This window comes from Corticium candelabrum, chromosome 8, assembly GCF_963422355.1.
Source record: "Corticium candelabrum chromosome 8, ooCorCand1.1, whole genome shotgun sequence".
NCBI classification, from domain to species: domain Eukaryota; kingdom Metazoa; phylum Porifera; class Homoscleromorpha; order Homosclerophorida; family Plakinidae; genus Corticium; species Corticium candelabrum.
The window spans coordinates 2176033-2194282 of record NC_085092.1 but is presented as its reverse complement, the minus strand read 5'-3'; the positions used below and the strand labels follow the sequence as shown (position 1 = coordinate 2194282).

The following is an 18250-nucleotide window of genomic DNA, read 5'->3' as shown; positions in this document are numbered from 1 at the left end:
GAACTGTTTTCCCGGACAAGGGCCTAATTTTGTGACTATGAACTATTTGCGACCTGTAATTGGGCGTGTGAACCTAACGAACTGTGTTCATAGTTATGCCAAACCACCCAGGACTCTTATTACTGGTAAGACGTTTTAACAGCGAAATGAGTTCTGAAGCTGGTACAGTCATGATCACTTTATCTGTTGTGCTTTCTCTGTCAGGCGGATTGGGACAGTTGGGAACAGCGTTAGCAACTCGCTTGAGGTAGGTACTAGAAGCTTTTCTACTGCATTTCAAAGTTACAACACGCATTGATCTTTGTTGGGATACGGGAACTCAGCAGTGATGACTCAGACTGACTGGTGGGATTTGACTGAGTTCATTATAGTTGCGTTGCTTAGGCCTAGTTCACAATACGACGCTGACGTTGACGTTGACGCTGACGATGACGCTGGACGTTGACACTGACGCTGACACTGACGCTAACGATGACGTTGTACACCGGCGTAGCGTGGGGGTGTAGGCTCTGGTGTAGGCTCGGGTGTAGGCTCGGGTGTAGGCTCGGGTGTAGGCTGGGGAGCAGGCTGGGGAGCAGGCTGGGGAGCATATAGCCCTCCAACATTTTGGGTGTGTCATTCCGCTTCAAGTAAAACTACAATATTAAGTTACTAAACAGTGACAGTCCCCTCAATCTCAGAGTAGTATGTTGACAATCGACCACATTAATCGACTATATCTCTTTGACAATACACATCAGTATGATAAAACCAGTGTGGAGAAGTCGTGGACACGGAAAGTGCGCATAGACATTTGATATTGAGACATTTACTACGCTATCTGGCAACGGAAGAGTCAAAGAAGACGCATCAAAAAAGCATGCAGAGGCCTATCTATCAATTATTTTTAATTAAGTAGGTCTAGATAAGGTCGACAACCCCATTGACCAGAAAATGGAATCTCCTGCGGCTTCCTTACGTATTGATTTGCTTGCACTCCACGGTACTTTCTCCACAGGTTATGCTAGCTAACTAGCTAACCTATATTGCTGCTATATTACGAAATACTAAAATTGGTCAACGTCGTTTGCACTGAATTGGTCTTCTCGATTCTATTGTCATCGAAATGCCGTTTAATTTGCAATTGACCATCGCAGCGAGCCATGAAAACATTTTTGGCAAGGACTGTAACAGTGTTTCCACTCCTTTATACGCACACTAACGGCACTCAGTCCCGCAGTTTATTTGTAACCTGAAATTTATAATATTTACTTAGGTAGATGTATACAAACTGCGAGCTAGAAAAGTAGAAAATAGGCGTGGCTTTGCATGTGAGAAATGGGCGGTTTGTGGTCTAATTATTAGCCCCTCAAACATGAGGACCACGCTACGCCGGTGGGTTGTACCATTTACAATATCTTTTCGTGAGCGTCATGAGACGTTGGTCAGCACCGGTCTGGATACTCGAGCGTTGAGCGCATGCACAGACACCACGTGTGTATCATAGGTGGACGAAGAACTTGTAATTCTTCTACTTCTCATTTGTAGGCGTAGAGCTAGAGAATCTCAACAACGGCAAATGTGGGTCAGACCAATTTTTTAACGAAGGCGGCAGGTCTTTATATTCTTTTAAATGCACGCGCCAAAGACAAGGATAACTCCTCACGCTATCAATTAGACCCTCCATGCCAAATCCGGGATTTAATAGGACTGTTCTTTGATTTGTAGAAAGTAATCACGTGTTTTCTGGTTACGTTGGTACACTTCCTGAATCGACGCTAGAGTTGAACTCGAGTCAACTCCAGCATCAAGAACGCTGGACGAATGCTGCGACGATTGTCGTTGATGTTGACATGTTCACAACATGACGCTCACGCTAGCATCATCGTCGTCGTCAGCGTCATATTGTGAACCGAGCTTTAGGTAGTGCGTTGCTTCTTATTGTGTTATACTCTGTTGTATTAATTCAATCAAGTCATTTACAATGGTACATGGTGTCAGGAGTGGGATTTGAACCCACAAAGACATTTAAAATTGATGAAGGAAATCACGCAGTCGGTGCAAGAGACCCGTGAGAACGAAGAATCAATAGTAAGTGAGCCAACAGTTGATGAAGAAGTGAGCACATCAGGAGCAAGATCCAACAGAAAGGGGATGTTACCGTCAAGCAACAAAGAGAAGTTCTTTGTTCCTAAGATCAAATATGTAACTTTGAAAACAACCACAATTTTCCCCGATACTTGAGCCTGATTCACACGAGCAATTAATGTAGTAAGTAACGTATTTTGTCAATGTAGGGCAATGTATGTAACGTAGCGTAACGTAACATGACATTATATAGCATTCACATTGAGCTCTTTGCATACGTTCAGTGTCCCTCACATGATGTCACGTTTAAAAGCTTCCATCACAAAGCAGAGGAAACGTCATATCTTACAGCTTCTTCTGTCTCGGAGTCAAAGGAGAAAAGTACAAGGAAAGAGAATGTGGATTAGAAAGATTTTCCACGCAGGCAGGCTGTGGGGAATACCACGCTCTAGTCAATGCTGTGAAAATGCGCATGCTCAGGAGAGACACCCACGTACTGCTCGACGATTGGATAATTCCTTACGTCAACCGGGAAAAATTGAATCCATCTCAACATCTTACGTTATGTTACCACAATCAATACAATAAGTTATGACAACAAAATTTGCCAGTGTGAATGATCTTTCATAACGTAAGGTCACCTTATGTTAAGTTACGTTACGTGCTCAATGTGAATCAGGCTTTACTTTAATTCTTTGGACTTACAGAACGAGTTATCAAAAGAATGTTTACACCAAGACACTTCTTCAATTAGCAATTTGCCAGTAGTCATGGAACAAGTTGAAGAAGTAGTGGATGATCTTGTCAATGGAAAATGGAATCTTTCAGATATATCTGGCGTGTACACAGTGTGAGAAGGGATTGCAGCTTCTCTTTCGAGACCAGCAGGCGATGAATCACATTGCTTTTATGCTACTGTGAATGAAATTTCAACTCTTTCTGTACAAACTGCTTCACATACCAAAATCTGTAAGACCGTTGGCTCAGATTCTTGCTAAAGAACTACAGCATGCATGTAAGGATGGTTTATGGGGATTTGTTTGTCTCCACATGTTTCCAAAAGCTGTGCTATGTACACCTAGTTGTGGCAAGAAGAAATACTATGTGGTGAAGGAGACGTTGTCTTTTACACCTTCGAACGCTAGCAGCAAGGAGACTTGTTAGCTTTATGTAAAGAAGCCAAAGTGGAGAGTAATAGATCAGATATACATAGGACATCAGACAGTCCTACTTCTTTCAATGCTTGTCGCTCACTTCAGCTTGCAAGAGAAGGTCGTTTTGGAGATACATTGAAAACACTGGGTCCATGGGATGCACTTCTTGAGATGATCCAATTGCTCTTTTGGAGTTAGAGACTCATCACTCACATCATTCCTACCAGACAGGTCTGATGAAATTGCATTTCCACTCATCGTGGATAGTCAAGCTGTTCTATCTGCAATGGAAGCATTTCTAGCAGGATCCAGACCAGGCTAGGCTTTTCTCAGTTGCGAGCACAGCATCTTTTGGATGCCATTAGAAGTCAAGTACATCAGATGCACAGGCATGTTTAGATAATCTTACACGTTCTGTTTCACTGTTACTATCAGGGAAAGTGGATGTAATGCCTTTCTCTTTGGCTGTCATGTGCACCACTGACTGCCTTGAATAAGAAATCTGGAGGGATACGTCCGATTGCAGTTGGAGAAGTGATTAGACGTCTAGTCAGTCGGATCTGCTGTACAGCAGTCAAACCTTGTTTACAAGAAGTATTCTTACCTTATGGTCAAGTTGGAGTAGGGGTAAGTGGTGGATTGGAGGCCGCTATTCACACTTTGAAGTCTTACATCACTACCAATAGCACGAGGGAAAATCTATGCTGTTTCAATTTGTTATGCGGAATGCATTTAATGAATGTCACCGTGAAAAATTCTCCCATGATTACGTGAAGAATTTCCAGAGTTATTTGCATGGGTGCAGTGGTGCTATAGTTCACCAGGAGAACTTCGGTTCGGCAAACATTGCCTCCTATCAACTGCTGGTGCTCAATAAGGAGACTCACTAGGTCCAATGCTATTTTCCATGGTATTACAGTCAAACGTCGCTAATCCGAACAGCCCCATGCCAAGCCCTGTCCAGATTAGTGAAGTTGTTTGGATTAAAAACGTGTAGCCTTCGGAGGTCCAGACCTTGCCTCGAACACCCAGATCTCTGGCGCATGAATGTATCTCTACACATATGTCATGTTTGTGGTAAAGGACACAGCTGCAACGACTACATGTACTTCTAAATAATGTGACAGTCAAGATTTCAAATAGTCAGATACGCGCGTTTGCTGAAAACTAGATTACTGCAACCCGGATCAGGCTGCCCAATAGGATCTGGGTGTGCAAGGCAGGGAGGGCGCCAAAGGTAATTTGGATTAAAGTCTGTTCCAGCTAACTTCAACCCTAGAAAAATTGCAATAACTCTCATTAGGAAAGCCGCAGCAACGTGCTACTGACATCATTTTGAAGCTCTCGTTGGGGTGCCATTCTTGTCAGATAGATATCCTGGTAATTTCCTGTATATTAATTATTGCATCAAGGAGCTGACCAATGGACAGTCCGTATATAATTAGAGGTAATAACACTTTGAAATGTTTAGCTATCTGAGGGGGTAACAACTGTAAACCTAGCTGGTAATGTTATTGATAATAGTCTAAATGGGTCAAAAGCTTGGACAAACATTCTTCTACAGAGTAAAATATCTGCAATTCTTTGACCCTAGACCATCAGTGTGTCATGTAGTCAATGTGGTGGTGGTTTCTACTTCCATGTAGTCTGTAGAAATGCAGTCATGCTATTGGCACGGTAAACTGATAACGCTCTCAGTGTACTATGTCCTAATCTAGGTACAAAATTCCCTCCCACAAGTTGCTTCTGGGGTTGAAGTTAGCTGAGACAGACTTTAGCGAGGTTTGACTGTACGAGAATTTCTGGACAACATCAGCAATGTCCCTGGCATAGATCTGCAACTCTGGTACCTGGGTGATGGCTCATTTGTTGTTGATCGAGATTGCATCTCTTCTCTATTAGAATAGTACTTAGCAAAAGGTCCCCAATTCGGTCTTCACATCAATCTGGATAAATGCGAGATTTATTGGCCATCAGGCAACAATACGTTTCCTCAATTTTCTACTGAAATTCATAGGCTTATGGATGGATTGGAATTGCTTGGTTCACCAGTCTAAAAGTCGGGTATTTTCTTTCAAAATATGGTCGCTAAGCAGATAGACAAAGCCATCAATATTCAATCACATCTCAACAACATAGACGACCCCCAAGTTAAATTACGTCTTTTGCGCAGTTGCTTGAGTGTTTGTAAGGTCAATCACCTTTTGCGGACTGTAGCGATTTGTCTGACAGACAGTGAGTTTCTTGTTTTGACAGAGGTTTGAGACATTCTCTTGAACTAATCACTTGCTCCTCCACTCCAGATTCCGCATGGCTCCAAGTGACATTACCAGTTTGCACAGGAGGTCTTAGTCTCAGAGAAATACTAACCTCATCAGCGGCTGCTTTCATAGGATGTTGCAATACCACCCAAAAGTTGATTCAGAGTCTTTTAAGAAAGGCAGGCAATTTGAACACCGAATTTGCTGAAGAGGTATTTTGTTCTGATTTTCAAGTTTAAGGCAAAAGTGAAGCGTACAGTATTCTTGGAGAGAAATTACCTGCAATTTTCACTTTAGATCTCAAGACAGCTTCTCAGCAGAATATTCAGAAACAGATACATTACAATGTTTTCAACTTCTTGATGAAAAATGGAAGTTTAATTAAGAGATAAAGCTCGTCTGAGACCCATGCGGTGGCTTGGTTGCGGGCATTACCCAACCCCAATCTAGGCCTCACCATTCCTTCGCATGAATTTGTAATTGCGATTCAGACATGGCTCGTCATTCCGATGTTTCCTCTTCCACTGTCTTCTGTTTTATGCTGCTGTGGCACTCTCAACAATATTGGCAGGAAAGCAATTTACCAACTGTTGCAAGAACTGCAAATGCATGATCGGGATAGTAACTTTGTACAGAATTTGCCAAAGAGATGACAATTTCACAGCTACTACCTCTACAGAGGCATACCATGGCTTTCTAAAGTGGGGGGCTTAAATTTGCAGCAGAATGAAGCGTATTTTGGGATTGATTGACGAATCCAATACATTAATAATTATTTGCAATCACAAATATACAAAGGGGAGCAACGTATGTTCATTTGCTTATCGCATTGTGAGACAATATGTGTATGCTACTTGAAATCATCCTATGATATATCCACTTATACAGAACTTCTCTACGAATTCATCAATTGTATTGACTCTTCTCTAACTTGTTTTGAACTGCGAATTGACTACACCAACCTCTTATTATACAAACAGTCATGTTTCAAAAATTTCTGTATAGAATACAGAACTCTATCCCCACTGCTTATGTAGTGGTCCCATATATCGTACAACATCAAATCTGGCCAGGGCATAACATGATCTCTAGGATTGGGGGACTAGATTTTATGATGCTACAGGAGACACCCACTTTTTATTGGCTTCAATTGACTGATTCGTTCAATCAGCGATGAATCCAGACTAGAAAAAGGATGGTGCCAACTAAAATGCTTGGAGAATTTAGCAAAGTTTCACTAAATGTGGGTGATTACCATAGTATACATTAATGTTTCATTACCAGATGAATTTAATATCTGCAACGTAGTATCATGGTATATTATATGTGTACTCATGAGGAACATGAGACATACGTGATTAATTATGTCTAGTATGTTGAAAGAAGACATTCTGAGAAGTTGTTTGCTAACAAATGTATTCAAGGTTGCATCATAATCGATGTCAGTTTTATAGTTTAAGTGCATGTAGTGCAAGTCCATTAAGTCTTCTTTGGCCCATTGTAGACTTTAGGTAAGTTTTAAGATGTTAAGATTTTAGGTCACTGATACTGGGCTAACGGGCCTATAGGAGCAACTGGTTACAAACGATCTTTACTAGAGTAAGAATGTCAGGAACATAATTTTTGTCACGTTGTTTGATAGGTTCCATAGAAATCGTTGTTGTCTCAGTTTGCTGTTCAGCACAACAGTTTTCTAACTAGGTTAAGTAAGAAAGATTCTTACCAGAACTTACCGCTTTGGTTCTTACTCACGACTTGACAAAAGGTGGTGCCTAGGCACCCCAGGCACCCTGGATCCGCCGCTGCATTTGTACTTATTCACACACTACATATACATACATGTATACCCAGACCTATAGTATACATATTGTTAGCTATGTTCCTGCATGTGCAAACACCTCGTTGAAAGATGTAGTTTGATGAACATAAGACTGACTAGTGTATGCATGTCCCCTGGAAGAATTGACGAAAGACAAGACGAGGCAAACATCTGCATACAAGCATTCATAATGCTTTTTGCTATTGGTAGGTAGGTAGACTGTATGCTTGTGTTTAGCTAATACTGTATATATTTACTTCATACTATACAAGAAATTGAATGGAGATGTTATGAGCGTTACTGGCTGATTAATTAATTAAATTCATATTACAAATTTACTATATTCAAATTCATATTGCATGGACATGTGACTCACAGTGAAGCCTTGGTATTCTGATATTTGATTAATTACGTATTTAAAATTCACAAATTGTACAACCACGCTACGCTCCTTAACTGGCTTATCTACTAAGCTGCAGATATATAAACGTGACTGAAAGACAAAAAGTTGTCACAGAGTAGCACAAAGCATAGAGATTGTTGGTTGCAATTTAATGAAGTAAACAACTAAACCTACTGAATTTACTAGAATATTGTGGTGACGTTGCTCCATGTACTGGCCATGAACCTTACTGGGAGTATTGTCAAGTACTTAGACTTCGGGTTGTCGATGAGACAAAAAAGGGCAAGAACAATACGCTCAGTGACACTGTATTTTGGTTACAAAAATTAATGCTTAGCACATCCATATGAGATCAGAGATCAGAGTATACTCTAGCCTCAACATCCAGACTCTTGAGAACATGCTGCGTTTTGACTAGACTGTTGGGTATGTGCACTGCACACACTAGAAGTTTGTCCAAACACAAAATACTAGCTGCTAGTAGATTTCAAAAGTGAAACGTCCACAAATCTGAGAGGGCTGTAGCTCATGGCATAGTATGCCCCTGTCCTGGATATGCTTACCTTGATTCTGGGTATGTGCTACTGATTGGTTGAGAATGCCCACATGCTCGTGGTTGGCATTTAGTACTTCAGGTTGCTGAATGCTGGAATCATTAATGTCAACATCATAACGCTGACGTCAGTGATGTTGGCATATTGATGTTGACATTATGGTCAGATGTAACATTAACATCGATGACATCATGTTGATGTCAATATTATAAATCAATCTTAAAGCCTAGTTCACAATGCCCTTACTGAGGCTGAGCTTAGTGGTCCCTGCTGCCTCTAACCTATAGAGAAGTCATTAATATTTGAGATATTGCACGTTATCTTAACATGCTGTCTGAAGCTTAAGCACCTGTTCATTCTTACTTTACTATAGATAGACAACAATTTCTTTTTCCTGTACTGTTGGTTTGGTGTTGTCAACATATCAACAGGTTAACACAAAGGTATAGCATCGACTTGATCAGCTGCTTGTTCGTATTGTTTGGGTGGCAGATGTTGTCTATGATTGGATGAAAGTGTGGTAGGACACCACTACTTCTTCTACTGCTACTGTACTTAACTTCAAGGGCACGGTGTGATGCCGAACATATGAACAAGGCTTAATAGGTTTAGGTCCTATAAGTCAATTTGTACAAAGCAACGTATCCTGACTTTGGTGCTGAAAAAGGTTGCATACTTGGATGCATAAATGGTGATTAGGTTTAGACCTCTTTGATTAATTATGTACTTGCATGCTGAGTACACTGGGCATTGGAATTTGTTCACATTAAATTGTACAAAATTTGTACAATTTAATGTGAACAATTTGTACAAAATTTAAATATGTGTGGGGTTCGTAATCATACACACATGAGAGGAATTGATGCATTATTTCAAGTTTGTGTACAATTTGGTTGGGTCATTGCATGCACACAACAGGTTGTACTGTATTAAAATGTTTTTCTGATTGGTATAAAAAACGTTTGCACTTAATTAATGCTATGACCTCCAGGAAATGTATTACAGCACTTAATACTATGACCTCCAGAAAATGTATTACACCATCATGCAAACTCTAACCGTTACATTGTGGTTCCCTCATGTCATCAGGTAGAATTTGTGTGCATGAGTCTTAAGTGATGAGTCATTTAGTCAAATTGTGCATGGGTGTATCTTGAAATTCAGACTTAGTATAAGATTTCCATGTGTAAGCTACTAATGTATTTCAAGTTTACATGGACACTTGCATACTGTGTGTCTATGTATGTATGTCTGAATTAACTTACTGAACAGTCATAGTGACAATTGTCAAGGAGAAAGGGCATTTGAGTCTTTTAGGAATATGTTTATAGAAACAGGCTACATGTAAGCTTGTTCTAATGTGTTGCAGAGAGAAATATGGACGGGATAGTGTAATATTGACAGATGTGAAAAAACCAAGTCATAAAGTTTATTCTGAAGGTTTGTTTATTGTTTTTATGTGTGTTTGCTGTGCTGAACTACTAAATTCGAACTCTTCTGACAGACTGTCAGTGTTTGGAATTACATTGCATACAAGAATGGTTGCTTCTAGGTTTAGTCTCCAGCAGCTAAATTGTGTAGGTTTGAAATTAGCTACTCAACAGCTTTGTTTTCTTGTCCAAGGGAAATTAGAACTCTCTTGGCAGTGTGTGACAAATGTCGGTTAACACCATGCCCATGTGAACACCATGCTTCAGACCGTTGCAAGGCGATTTGGGTCTCATTGGAGGGGTTCACAGTAGGGGTACAGTACCATCGAACTCAAATGATCATCTGGAGTGCTAGATTGATCACATCACAGACAACACCGTCCGGAGCGCAGGACACAAAACACATCTGAACCAGAGCGCTGGTTCTTAAACCACCTGGAGCGCCGGGTTCCTTGAACCGCCTGAGGCGCCAGGTTTCAAATCCAAGTAGAGCTCACCCAGACTGTAAGGCTGAACTCTCTTATGTAACCGTACCTCATTGTGATCCCTCCAACTTTATTGAAACAAAAACCTTCATTACTATAGCAACATAGAACATCTCTAGCAAGAACACACTTAGTGACTACTACATTGGCAACCTGTCAACTCCATAACAAATTTAAAGTGATAACTAAAAAGTGATACTAGGCACTATGGCTAGCACAACATTGCAACACTAAGTAGTTTATTATAACTACCACTTATGAATTGTTTTCTGACCTTGGAGTAACAGCGGGCAGGTGGACGGAGAAACAAAGCGCAGAAATGTAACCCAGACGGAACTTGCTTTGCCGCTGTAGTTACAGGACTATCGCATTATCGGGTGGCATTAATGTCAGTTGCCGAAGCTCCGCCCAGCAAATGCGCATTAACATGGTGCCCGCGTCGACACCATGCTTCAGACCGTTGCAACACAATTTGGGTCGCATTGGGAGTGGTTCAAAGTAGGGGTATCGTACCGTCGAACTCGAATGATCATTCGGATTGCCAGATCGATCACATCACAGACAGCACTATCCAGAGCGCCAGACACAAAACACATCCGAACCAGAACGCTGGTTCTAAACCACTCGGAGTGCTGGGTTTCTTGAACCGCCTGAGGCGCCAGGCTTCAAATCCAAGTAGAGCTCGCCCAGACTGTACGGCTGAACTCGCTTACGTAAGTACTCCCACATTCTCTCCAGAGTTCAGCCTGCAAGACCCAAATGCAACTTTCAAGCAAGCACCATGGGCAGACGTGGCTGCCAGTTGCAAAGGGACTCCCCTGAGTGTCTTTGCTGAGGTGCAGACTTAGCATCGGTAGCAGTCGCTAGACCAGCGACCCAACGTCTGGATCAACCAAGAGGCATACCCGCAGCTGCAGCAGTTGTTGTTGCACCGATGCGAAAGCTATGATCTGCGTAGAGTGTCTCCTCAATGCCGGCTGCATGTAACAGGGAACACAGACAAGCGGTAAACGATCTGCGAGTTAAGTAGGCACCATCAGCACGTCGAAACAATGGCTCACCAGGAGTGCCTTCACGAATTGCCAGAAAATGGTGTAGAGCTCAAACTGCACATACAGAACGCCCAGATGGATAAATGCAAACGGTGTGGTGCAGACGGAACGGGTCTGTCTTGGAGCTGCACATAAACACAAGAAAACAGTTGCCTGAAGCAGTAATATCGTAGCGTCGAAGGTTGGTGTTTGAGAAATGTCTTCAGCCAGTCGCTACAAACTCTGCGCAACGCAAGAAACCGAAGAAGGCGAATGTACAAGCCGACCACATCAGACAAATGTCATAACAGCTCTTGACCGATACATCACGAAGTGACCTTTTAGGCTGCGGAGGACATCCACCATGATTGGCAAGTGGAATTGACAGGTGTTTGCGCCTTTGCGACGGATACCTCTCAGCACCAGTTTGAGGGGAGGAGAGTCATTGAATGGGTGTGAGAACCCCCTTTCAATGTGCTCCAGACGGATGCAATGAAGGCAGAGAAGTCCATCATCTGTTCTTCAGAGGCAGGGAACGGAGTGCGATGCCCCATCATGCAGAGTGTAAGGTAACACTTGAGGCCGACTTGGTAGCTTCTACGTGTAGATGTTGCCACCCCTTGCTGCATAAAGTAGCGTGCCTCAGCGGCCAGAGATCCAGGGCGAGCTGTGGAACTGGAATTGCAATGGGAAGGGCCCGTGGGGCTAGCTGTCGAAATCTTGTCACCTGTGAACGAGATAAGGCAGCAGCAATACTGTTATTGGTGCCTGGAACATGCGACATTCTGATAGCAAGTTGCCTTTTGCCGCTATCAGGAACAATCGCCGTAAAAGACCTATGATGGCTGGGGAACGGGAACTGCTGTTTTGCCATGAATAGACTAATGTCTGATTGTCGCAATGAAATAGGACTCTCTCCCTTCCACTGGTCTCCCTATGTTAGAGGGGCTATGATGATCGCTGCAAGTTCCTTCCAAGCTATCGGATTGTTGAGTTGTGCTTCAACCCATTTACCCAAAAGCCAGGCCTTGCTATAGAAAGCACCGTAGCCTGCGAGAGAGGCATCAGTGAACCGATTCATCTCAGGCGAGCTCGACCATTCTGAATCTAGGAAGAAAAAGTGACCGTTCCATGTAGGGAGAAAACTGTTCCACCACGCTAAATCAAGTCGCGCTTGCTGATAGAGGGTAAGAAAATGTTGAGGCATCCTGGCTTTGGTGCTGAGGTCAATGAGGCGTTGCATGAAAAAAACGGCCTGCAGGCACTGCCTTGCATGCAAAGTTCATGGTCCCAAGCAGAGAGAGAGTAGCTTGCGCTTCTTGCATAGTTCATTTAAGCCAATCTCGAATGGCAACACGCAATTCCTCTAGTTTATGCCGTGGAAGGCGAATTTCTTGTCGGGGAACATCGAACTTGATGCCCAGGAACGGCATGATTGATTCTGGACCAACAACCTTCTCCGGAGCGAGTGGGACCCCAGTGATTTCACATAGATCGCAAACAGTTTGCAACAATTTCCCGCACTCTTCTGCAGAAGGCGCAGCAATGAAAAAACCGTCTAGGTAGTATATAATGTTGACGACACCGCATTCATTAACCAAAATCCAATGCAGTGAGTCGGCTAGCCGATTGAATAGGAACGGCGCTGAACGTGAGTTGAAAGGAAGCTGTTTGTCCACGTAAATTTTCCATTCCATGTAAGGCCAAGTAAATTTCATTTTTCTTGCTGGACTGGACAGAGTCGAAAGGCGTGCTTTATGTCGACTTTTACCATGGCAGCTGACGGACCCAAGCGCTGAAAGATGGCGATAGCGTTGTCAACAGTACTGTATTTTAGACCAAAGTCTTCCTTGGAAATGTAGTTGTTGACACTAGACCCAAATGGGGTCGACAGGTGCATAATTACGTGCCATGCACCCCCTTTTGGGACTACGCCTAGACCTGAGCACTGAAAGTTTTCCAAAGGTGGTATGTCATAAGGCCCCGCCATGTGTCCATGATTACATTCACTCTGTAATTGTTTCTGAACATCTGGATGATCATGCAAAAGGAAGGTTTGGTTTAATACGAGAAATCCTCAGGCCAGAGAAATCAATAGAACAACCGTGTGTGAGGTCGTGCACTAGAGAGAACAAAAGCTGCATCGGGATGGTGTCGAAGAAAAGTTGCCAAACGGTGAGTATTAATTGGAGTTGACAGATAGCGTTCGTTAATTGAAGTGTTGGAGGGGACAAGCGGTACAAGGATGTGGTCCCCGCGGTTGTTGTTCGAACAGCAGCGGTTGTACTTGCATGACTCTGCCGACTTATCGCACAGACCTTTGTTGAACCGCTGGCAAGGTTCCCTAGAATTGCCTGCTTTAGTGAACGTGATTTTTTTTGCAGCCAAGGTTGCAGGCTGCGATGGGTTTGCTGAGCCGTCTGTAAAGTGACGAAAATTCACTGTGTAGCTATGTATCTCGATAATCCATGATGGAAGCAGGTGACGGTGCGGGCAAGGTTAACATCCGGGCCAGTGAAACAGAGTGACCAAATGTTTGGGTCAGCAAGGTCCCATTGCAGGTAAAGTTCAGCAGCAGCACGGCGGCGGAAAGCAAGATCATACTTCAGCCATGCAGATGGTTTGAAATTTTTGTTCACACCTGCTATCAGGCCCATGTACTGAAACAGCTCAGCACCTTTTGACAGGTGAGCTGACACCAACTGAGCAGCGAATGCAATCGACCATGACCCATAATTACTGATTGGCAGTTTGAGGAGTTTTGATTGACTACCCTTGGATGCCTGCCCGTCGTGTGCCCATGGTCCTGCTAGCAATTTCTCAAAATCAACATACTCACCTGCAGGGATCTTCTCCTTTATTGCTTGGGAGACTGCGCTTGCCAGCGAGCCAACGGAATCGGATACTGCTTCTCTACGTTTGTGCGGAGAATGCCTCGGTAGCCCCATTGCTGGTTTCTCCTGGTCGTAGTCGATGTCTGGCTCATCGTCATCGTCTGAAGCACTGCTGATCGGCGGATCAGTGGTCCTTGTGGTTGAGTGCAGCGAGTCTCTAGCACTGCATTTTTTAGCTTTTGACTGTGTCAGCGTGGGAATCTTGAGACAAAGAGTTGAGGCAACACTCCAGCTTGGGCAAATATCATTGCAGCAGTGAGATTGCTTTCTGCACAATATACTGCGAATGATCGGAAACGAGTCAGCATTCGTGATGGCGTGGTCTGTACATGACGACTGCTGTGGCTGGGTGTCATGCCACCTGCTTGTAGCATTGCTCCAGCTTCGCTGCGTGGTCGACGGAGCAGCTGCATGTGGGAACATTGCAGCAGCCAAGCGATTGATGTTTTTAGCTTTACGGTCATCTATTATCGGGCGGCGTTAACGTTAGTTGCCGAAGCTCCGCCCAGCAACTGTGCAAAACCTTGTGATCAAACATTTATTAGGGGTTGTCAGACATGGATATATTAATTAAATGAGCACACTAATGTTTGCTTATTAATATTAAAATTATGTTTATTAATATTAATTTTCATGCTGGAATCTTATTCTGGATTCTGGGGAAACCCTAGTATCCCATACCTAAGAAGCATCAATTGTTAAAACTTAGAAGCAACTAATAACTACAGAATGTCACCAAGCAGCTGCGTCAAAATTGCAAAGGTTTCAAGAGTTTGGTCAGAATGGGAAAAGGCGGGTTTGCTGGTACTGCAGTAGACTAGTTGTAGGTAACACCTCAGAGTGTACTTATGTTTGAACACATCCCCATTAGAGGTAGACAGCTAGATGTCGTGGATGTCTATTAGCAAAGAGATGTACTACATGTTCGAATTCAAGATTGACATCATGACTGTGGACATACAATGCATGACTGGACATGCACTGATGCCAGAGCACTGAGACGGTGCTAACCAGTAGTGGAAGACACGTATAGCTTCAACCAGCGAAGTGCACTGATGGACCTCTCGCATTCACACATCATTATCGTGACAATACACAGTAACTGAATCAGTCGTGCAACATTGGAAAACATGCCCAACTTCATTACATTTTCTTTAGTGTAGCTAACGGGTTTTTCGGTGCATTATCACAACGTCCACCATCTTGCCATGGGTGCACCATTGATGAACTTTAGTGCATTTGCTGAATGTCCTGAGTACAGGGATACACTACACAACCTCAAGAGATTAGAGAGTAGCAGGTATTCTGATAAAGTAATAGTCCATGTTTCTTTGCCAACTCCTCTCTGCAACTTTGTGTGTGCCTGTGAATGCCACTGTAAGCTAAACTGAAAGCTAAGACTTAGCATCAGCTGCCATATCAAAGTCATTTGCTTACAATGGACAGAGCAATTTCAATTATCACAGATGAGACGATGTTCTCAGTAATCTAGATAGACTATACTGTTTATCTATGGAGTAGTGACATTGTGAATACACACCTGCCTGGAACAGCAATTTACTTCATAGCATTGGTAAGACGTCCAAATATGGCAAAATAGAACCTGCTATACCTGATGTAAGCATAACAAACTTTATCAATTGAGGGCATGCAAAATTTAGTGGAATTGCAGTAGCTGCAAGAGTTTATCTTTACCTTAGGATCATCACTGCAGATTTTGTAATGTCATTTTGGATAAATAAAGACTGTTTGGGGATGGAAAAACAGTTATTGGTTGTTTGTCATTCTGGTACTTACTTGTGTGCTTGTAATAGTAAGTTCTGTCAGAGCTTATGTATAGGATATGTGTAGAGATAACTAGGTAGAGTTAATTGTTTCATGGTGTTTGTGTAGGGCCATATGCATACATAAATATACTGAATTACTATGAAATTGAGTCTATGGTAGTAAATGAAGGCATCGACTGGATTGTCAATTACTCAGCACTTCTCAGTGCTGCAGCTGAAGCTAACGTATCTGTTGCTATGGATATTAACATGAAGGGATTTGAGAATGTCCTTAATGTGGCAAAGGCACATGATTTGAGGGTCTTCTGTCCTAGCACAATTGGAGCTTTTGGGCCAACGTCTCCTAGGAAGAAGACACCAGACTTAACGATTCAAAGACCGAAGACTGTTTATGGTGTGACTAAAGTGTACATGGAGCTGTTGGGAGAGGTATCAAGTAGTGCATTTATTTATGGCAATGTTGTTTTATTGATCTGTGAGGTTGTAAAGGTGTTTGTCTGTGTGTCTGCCTGTGTGTCTGTCTGTGTGTCTGCCTGTGTGTCTGTCTGTGTATCGACCTGTAAACACAATATCTCTTGAACAGCTTAACATATCAATATGAAATTTTCAGAATATAAATAACGTGCAGGAAATCTCAGATGAGTTTGAAATGGGTAGTAAGGTGACAAATTGATTAGTAAACAAGTACCAACTCTCCAAATTTAAAATGGGCTGGGGATGGTGCAAAAAGTAGACACAAGCAGAGTTTCCTAGGCAACTCTCAACTCGTGTACGAGCTGTTGGGTTTGCATTCAGGAATTTTCAGCTGTGATTGGAATGTAACAGCAACAGGGACTTCTGAAATGAACCCTAAGATGAAAAGCAGTATAATTCCTAAGAATTAATAATTATCTTATTTATCTAAAGCAATCATTGAATTAAAAGCAAGGGTTTTACCTCAAGTCAATGTGGCATCAATATAAATGGTTTATTTGAAATATAATAAAATCGGTTTGAATCAGAGCGTGTTCACAGCGACATCTAGACTATATTTATCGGCATTATCACGAGCGTACAAAACGTACGCTTTTTCTCTGCCCCCTCTCCCTCCCTGAAAGCGTACGCGAAAAATGCTGATTTAATATTAATAACTAGTAAATGCTCGGTTAGCATTGTGTTTGGCGAGCGATGGTGTTCTGTCTTTACCAATTCGCGTAACAATGGTTGCGTTACGTAGCAATAGTTTCTGTCAAACAAACGCGGGAACTCAGGAAACAGACTTTCAGTTGCTCTTCTAAAGTATTTTGCGTTCAATTATCCGTTGCTTGCGGCTGTTGTGCAGCTAAATTACTTACATAGTCTGCGGTTGGGCAGCTGCTCAAATATCCTCATTCATCAGCTGTATAGACGCAATAATTTGTAATTAATCTTGACTTTAGCGTGAATTTTTAGCGTGTGTTGTAGAATAATTTCCTTTGCACTAATCTTGGTGTCCCACGTTTCCACGAAGGTTCAGCTGAGCTGTTGTGAGCGAACTAAATCTACATATCTAGGAAGCCTACAACAACGCCTTGCTCCGTCAATCGTGGTGTAATCCGCATACTTTGTAAACCGCGCGTCTTGCGTGATAGCATGCATGCAACAGTCCATCATGCGTCGCAGCGGATATTTAGCTAATCAAGAGCTCGAATTTCACTACTTCACCTTCCCACCTTTCTTGAATCAATCATTTAGTGTTCAGCTGTAACGTGTGTGAGCATCATAGAAAGACGTCATGAAAGAAATTTTCGGCTAAAATAATTATTTCTATATTTGTTACTTCTAATTAGGACAGAACATCGGATAATTGCTTGCCTGAGTCGGACAATTGAATGCCAGAATCGGATAACTGAACGCTCAATTCGGATAACTGAACGCCTGAATCGGATAATTGAACGCCGAGTTCGGATAATTGAACACAAAATACTCTAGTTGCCTTCAATTCTTCGTTCACGCTTCAATCGTCTCACTCGTTTACTGAGATAGTCGCGTAACAATAATCGCATAGTCACGTGATAATGGTTGCGTAGCAATAATTTTTATCAAAGTAACGCGCGGAAACTCAAAAAACAAACTCTTCTCTTCTTTTAGCTTTTCTTTTTCATTCCGTTTGTCACAAATCAGTCTCCTTTTCTCTTTAGTCGCGTAAGGGAGCAAAATCGAGAGTCGTTTGACTCTCCTCGCCAAGAAATTACAATTGAGTCGACCCCTCAAAAGAGGTCCCATGCTTCAATTTTTAGCGCATATGTTACGGAGCCAAAATTGCATTCATCTGGCATCGTCGTTTTGTTGATTTGTCTTTCTGTCTTGCCGTAAATCCATGTGCTGACGTACGTATATATATAAA

The 18250-nt window shown here is 42.4% G+C and overlaps 1 protein-coding gene across 1 annotated transcript; it reads left to right on the top strand.

The window, feature by feature from the left end:
• The first annotated feature begins 11 nt into the window (after positions 1-11).
• Positions 12-16882, top strand: LOC134183050 (L-threonine 3-dehydrogenase, mitochondrial-like). The gene is made up of 4 exons (XM_062650496.1): positions 12-125; positions 205-247; positions 9628-9698; positions 15992-16882. The coding sequence occupies exons 1-4, from the start codon at positions 38-40 to the stop codon at positions 16462-16464; spliced, it is 675 nt and encodes a 224-aa protein (XP_062506480.1). The 5' UTR covers positions 12-37; the 3' UTR covers positions 16465-16882.
• The last annotated feature ends 1368 nt before the right edge of the window (positions 16883-18250 follow it).

Coding starts and splice junctions, on each gene's coding strand:
- LOC134183050 (XM_062650496.1), top strand. CDS start 38: ATGAACTATTTGCGACCTGTAATTGGGCGTGTGAACCTAACGAACTGT. Junction 126..204: donor ACCCAGGACTCTTATTACTG/GTAAGACGTTTT, acceptor TTTCTCTGTCAG/GCGGATTGGGACAGTTGGGA. Junction 9,699..15,991: donor TCATAAAGTTTATTCTGAAG/GTTTGTTTATTG, acceptor GTGTTTGTGTAG/GGCCATATGCATACATAAAT.